We start from the raw sequence: 6,000 nt of genomic DNA, 5'->3' as shown, positions 1-6,000 counted from the left end.
GCGCAAACCGGATGGAATAGCACGCCGCTGCAAGATGATATGGCAGTCATGCTGGTTCTGTATGCCTTCAATTTTGAATAAATCCCCAACAGTGTCACCAGCAAAGCCCCCCCACACCATCACACCTCCTCGTCCATGCTTCACGGTGGGAACCAGCCATGTAGAGTCCATCCGTTCACCATTTCTACAAAGACACGGTGGTTGGCTCCAAAGATCTCAAATTTGGACTCATCAGACCAAAGCACAGATTTCCACTGGTCTAATGTCCATTCCTTGTGTTCTTTAGCCCAAACAAGTCTCTTCTGCTTGTTGTCTGTCCTTAGCAGTGGTTTCCTAGCAGCTATTTTACCATGAAGACTGCTGCACAAAGTCTCCTCTTAACAGTTGTTCTAGAGATGAGAAGGTGTGTCCAAACTTTTGGTCTGTAGTGTGTATGTGTGTGTGTGTGTGTGTGTGTGTGTGTGTGTGTGTGTGTGTGTGTGTGTGTGTGTGTGTGTGTGTGTGTGTGTATATATATATATATATATATATGTATGTATGTGCTGAGATACATGTAAACTTCCATACAAACTAGACCTAAAGAACTGAAGTTCTTGGCAAACATATTGTTGTGGTTGGTGGGCGCACACTAATTGACCAATTTATTTTTTTATGGGACCCTTACTTTATGAGACTCTCTCCTTTAGCAGACCATATTTCATCCATCTTGTATATATTTAGGTACCTATCCATCCATTTTAACAATTTGTTAACTTAGGCCTAGGAGAGGCAAGTGTCAGGGGTGACAGACAGTCATGTGGTTTCTGGCAATAGAAGGTCACAGTGTCTGGCTGCACAGAATGCTCCCTGACTTTCTGTTCCCGCTGTCAGTGTTCATTGGACTAGTTATCGTCTCTGCTGGGAGGCCTATATATTTAAAGGGAATGGATATCTTCATAGAGAGACATAACCTAAAAGATGGATAGACAGACACGACATGGATGGATGGGTATTTCATAGACACAATATAGATGGTGAGCAACTGAGCATAGATGGCTATTATTATAGACGCTATGTAGATAGTGAGTAACTGAGCGTAGATGGCTGATTATTATTGTAGACGCTATGTAGATAGTGAGTAACTGAGCGTAGATGGCTGATTATTATTGTAGACTCTATGTAGATAGTGAGTAACTGAGCGTAGATGGCTGATTATTATTGTAGACGCTATGTAGATAGTGAGTAACTGAGCGTAGATGGCTGATTATTATTGTAGACTCTATGTAGATAGTGAGTAACTGAGCGTAGATGGCTGATTATTATTGTAGACTCTATGTAGATAGTGAGTAACTGAGCGTAGATGGCTGATTATTATTGTAGACGCTATGTAGATAGTGAGTAACTCAGCGTAGATGGCTGATTATGAAATAGATGTGTGTTAGACAAATTTAGAGAGAGAGTGATAAAGTTATGAGATGAGTAAATTTTCAGGACCCTTAATCTTCTATTCTGCCATCTGGGGGAATTTAATTATTCTGCAATAAAGGGTTAAGCAGTCCTGGCTGCTGGACAGAGCCCTGTAAACCTCGTGCTACCGGTCGGTGTCTCCGGCGCCTCTTCTGAGTAGTTGGTCGCGTGTGTATCAACAAGAACATTTGAGTCAGACCAATTAATCAAAAGAGGCACCGGGGATGCCGGCCAGTAGGAGGACGTTCGATGGAAGACCGTTCGGCATCCATGGACTAATGATGTGGCCACTGGACTAAGGTCTTCCCAGCCGGTAGGAGGATGTTCGGTGAGCTACCGTTCGGCAGCCATGGACCAGTAATGTGGCCACTGGACTAGGGTCTTGCCGGCCAGTAGAAGGACGTTTGATGAGCTACCGTTCAGCAGCCATGTATTAGTAATGTGGCCACTGGACTAAGGTCTTCCCAGCCGGTAGGAGGATGTTCGGTGAGCTACCGTTCAGCAGCCATGGATTAGTAATGTGGCCACTGGACTAGGGTCTTCCCAGCCGGTAGGAGGACGTTCGATGAGCTACCGTTTGGCAGCCATGGATTAGTAATGTGGCCACTGGACTAGGGTCTTGCCGGCCAGTAGGAGGACGTTTGATGAGCTACCGTTCGGCAGCCATTGACCAGTAATGTGGCCACTGGACTAGGGTCTTGCCGGCCAGTAGGAGGACATTTGATGAGCTACCATTCAGCAGCCATGGCCCAGTAATGTGGCCACTGGACTAGGGTGTTGCCGGCTGGTAGGAGGACGTTTCATTGGCTACCGTTCGGCACCCATGGCCTACTGATGTCGCCACTGCACTAGGGTCTTGTGAATCGATTATCTCCTCCCGAGAAAAATTTAAATTGATATTCTAGAAATAGAAACCTATAAAATAGACAATCTAAATAAGTACAATAATGGAGAGAAAGTCGATGCGGGAGCCATAAGATAGCGGATAGATATGAGCCGGATATAGCTGATGGCGCGCACCGATTCATGACAAAAAGCATCTTAGGAAATCTGTGATAATCACAGGAAGAAAATACAAAAATAGAGTGCTAGCTTGCCGTCATCCCCTGTAACGCGCTCCAGTCCTCTAATTGCGGACGAGCTTTTTATAAGCTTTCACGGGTTATAGAACAAATCTGGCTCAACACGTTTCCAATACTCCAATTAGATTTCCCGAATTGGATCTTTGTTTCCACCTCGTGTGGAGTAAAAATAGTGAAAAAGAGCAGAAAATAGACGGGGAAGGCTTCACGCGTTTCAGACCCTTAGTCATAGCACTTCCCCGAAGCGATGATGGCTCACCAGCGCCCCCTGCAGGAGCAGCAGTGTCAGCATAGCTGCACAGGTCTGTAATGTATCGATACCGTGCTCATGTGCGAGAGGACAATATGGCCACATGTTAGGGAAGTGTCACAGGATCTGAGGACCTGTGCCAGGTGAGGCCTCTGCTGTTGTCAGGTGCCGAGGTTTGGAATGTTAACACTCATTTCTAGAACATTAGCGTACCAGTGTGTTCTGGTATCTAGACTATAGGAGAGAAATTTTAAATTGGTACCCTACTGGTCGTGGCGGCATGGTTTCGGCATCCTACTGGTCGCAGCGGATTTATTCTGGCACCTTCTGGTCATAGCATCGTTGTTCTAGCACCCTGGAGGCGTTATGCAGGCACCCTGTGGGTCGCAGCTGTGAAATTCAAGCACCCTACGGGACCTGGTGACTTTGTTCTAGCACCCTGCGGGTTGCAGCGGCATTGTTCTAACACCCTGTGGGTCACGGTGGCATTGTTGCGGCATGCTGTGGGTTGCAGCGGCATTGTTCTGGCACCCTACAGGTCACGTCGGCTTTATTCCACCATCCTGCGCGTCACGGCGGCATGCTGTGGGTTGCAGCGGCTTTATTAAACCACCCTGCTGGTCATGGCAACATTGTTCCAGCACCCTGTGGGACCTGGAGGCTTTTTTCCGCCACTCTGCAGGTCACAGCGGCTTTGTTCCAACACACTGCAGGTCGCAGCAGCGTTGTGCCAGCACCCTATAGGTCGCGGCGGCCTTATTTTGGCACCCTGTGGATCATGGCTTCAAAGTTCCTGCACACTACAGGACTTGATGGCTTCATTCTGGCACACTGCGGGTCACGACAGCATTGTTTCGGCACCCTGCGGGACCTGGAGGCTTTATTCCGGCACCCTGCGGGACCTGGAGGCTTTATTCCGGCACCCTGCGGGACCTGGAGGTTTTATTCCGGCACTCTGCGGGTCACGGCGGCTTTGTTTCAGCACCCTATAGGTCACAGCAGCCTTATTCTGGCACCCTGCAGATCATGGCTTCATTGTTCCTGCACCCTGCGGAACCTGGTGACTTTATTGTGACACCCTGCGGATCATGGCTTCATAGTTCCTGCACACTACAGGACTTGATGGCTTCATTCTGGCACACTGCGGGTCACGGCAGCATTGTTCCGGCACCCTGCGGGACCTGGAGGCTTTATTCCGGCACTCTGCGGGTCACGGTGGCTTTGTTTCAGCACCATGTGAGTCGCGGCGGCCTTATTCTGGCACCCTGCGGATCATGGCTTCATTGTTCCTGCACCCTGCGGAACCTAGTGACTTTATTCTGGCACACTGCGGGTCACGGGTCAGAGGCGTGCCGGCACCTTGTGTGTTCAAGTACCTCATGAACTTTTATTATTAGTATGGGAGCGATGATGGGGGGCTTCTATCTAATAATAATAAATAATAATAATATTAGGCTTGAAAATAAAATTTTTATTCCAAATAATGTACAAATGGTCAGATGAAAAGTAGTTCCATCATCAATGTTATAAAGGGTTCTTTTCAGTAAGAGCCTCCATCCTTCGTCGTTCCGGACCACGAGACCTTTTTAATGTAATGTGATTAATATTCCGTTTTCTTAATACTTCTAGGTCAACCTGGACGCCAGCACGAGAGAGTTGACCGAACACAACCTTCTACTCCCGACACGTACGACCTTCGACGAGGCCCAACGCCGGATCTACGGCCTAATGGAGCGAGACTCCTATCCCCGGTTCCTGCGCTCGGATCTCTATCAGAGCATGCTCCATCCTCCGAATGGCGCGTGCTGAGGGAAGAGAAAAGTGTGGTGACCCCGGGAGGATAGAAGTAAAAGGAGCCGGCCTGACCCCCCCCACTACAGGAACAGGCTTTCCGAACTTGAATGGACCAAATGTGAAAAGTCATTTTGAAGGACTGCATGACCCATGTCGAGGTTGGGTTCAGTGATGCCAAAGCCTGTCAGGAGTGGCCATTTTGATCAATGAGTATCTCTCGAAGGATGCCCCATTTTGATCCGAAAATGGACCAAAATGCTTCTATGCCATAACCTGCTAGGCTAAGCCATTTTCGAACTGTAGCGCTTTTTGCCTTTTCAGCCATTTTGAATCAGGACGGAGTCAGACGTGACCATTTTGATTCAAGATGGCGTCCGTGATGTCAGCGCTTCTTGTCTGTGATAGTGTTGGCTAACCTGAACACTAATGGATATATGCAGAGACCCACAGAAAATGTTTTTTTGGGGGGTTTATTTTGCCATGTTGGCCACCGATGTAGGCCCCCGAGCATGTAACCGTGGCCATTTTTTGGAACACTATTCATTTTGTATCAAGCCATCTTTGATTCGCTGGGGCGTAACATTTCCGTTCGCTAATTTTATTTTTTCTACACGCGTACGAAAGAAAACTTCTGCCAAAAGGAATCCTTTCTGGAGGTTGGGAATGGCAGGTTTTCAGATCCGGGGCATTCGAGCTGCTGGAAGTCGGCCATTTTGAACAATGATGTCAAGAGTCATCATTCCAAACTCTTCACATTTTTTTTTTTTTTTCGGAAGGGATGTCACTCCTTATGGCCCCCTTCCCAAAAATAGTACCTTAGAAGCCTTGCGCCTTTTTTTCTTTGCACTGTTAATACCTTTTGCGCCTTCTCTGCCATTTTTTTTAAAAGCCTCCATATTGATGCACTGAAGCCATTTCCCTCCCTCGCCTTCACCGTTCCGCACGTTGCTGCCTCAGTTTCGGTGGCCGTGGTACATACGGTCGTCCATTCTAAGCGTCGTTCCATTTTTCGTGTCTTTTTTTTTTTATTGGTTCATGCGTCTGTAGTCGCCATGTTGAAGGAGCGTCCTCCATTTTCAGGCCCCTTGTACATGACTCTTCTTGTTACAGCCTGCTACATCCACCCTCATGACCTCCGTGCTTGAGATCTGTAGAGTATTGTACGTCTATTTTTTTATTTTTATTTTTTGTGGCTATAAGTACGAAATCAGGAAATCAAATGTGGTTCTTCGGTTGATGAAGTCTTAATGTTTTTTATGAGTAAATCTGTACTTAGTCTTAAGCACTGAATAAAGATATGCAGTATTGGCCCGTGTCTCCTCGTGTTATTTCCCCCCAAGTGATTTATTACGCTGCCTGCAATCCCCCTCATACTGGATGTCAATCTATTTCAATGTAATGCAAAGGGTTAAAAAAAAACTTTTTGCA

At 47.1% G+C, this 6,000-nt stretch overlaps 1 protein-coding gene across 1 annotated transcript in view; it reads left to right on the top strand.

Moving 5' to 3' along the window:
* LOC142250952 (regulator of G-protein signaling 3-like) overlaps positions 1-5,880 on the top strand; it is a 72,812-nt gene extending 66,932 nt beyond the window's left edge. Inside the window, exon 7 of the mRNA XM_075323295.1 lies at positions 4,408-5,880. Within this exon, the coding sequence (XP_075179410.1) occupies positions 4,408-4,587 (180 nt within the window). The 3' untranslated portion in view covers positions 4,588-5,880. The remainder of the gene's footprint in view (positions 1-4,407) is intronic.
* Positions 5,881-6,000: the final 120 nt, after the last annotated feature.

The sequence above is a fragment of the Anomaloglossus baeobatrachus genome, chromosome 9 (assembly GCF_048569485.1).
Source record: "Anomaloglossus baeobatrachus isolate aAnoBae1 chromosome 9, aAnoBae1.hap1, whole genome shotgun sequence".
NCBI lineage: Eukaryota > Metazoa > Chordata > Amphibia > Anura > Aromobatidae > Anomaloglossus > Anomaloglossus baeobatrachus.
The sequence above is the reverse complement of the archived record's forward strand: the minus strand, read 5'-3'. Positions and strand labels throughout refer to the sequence as shown.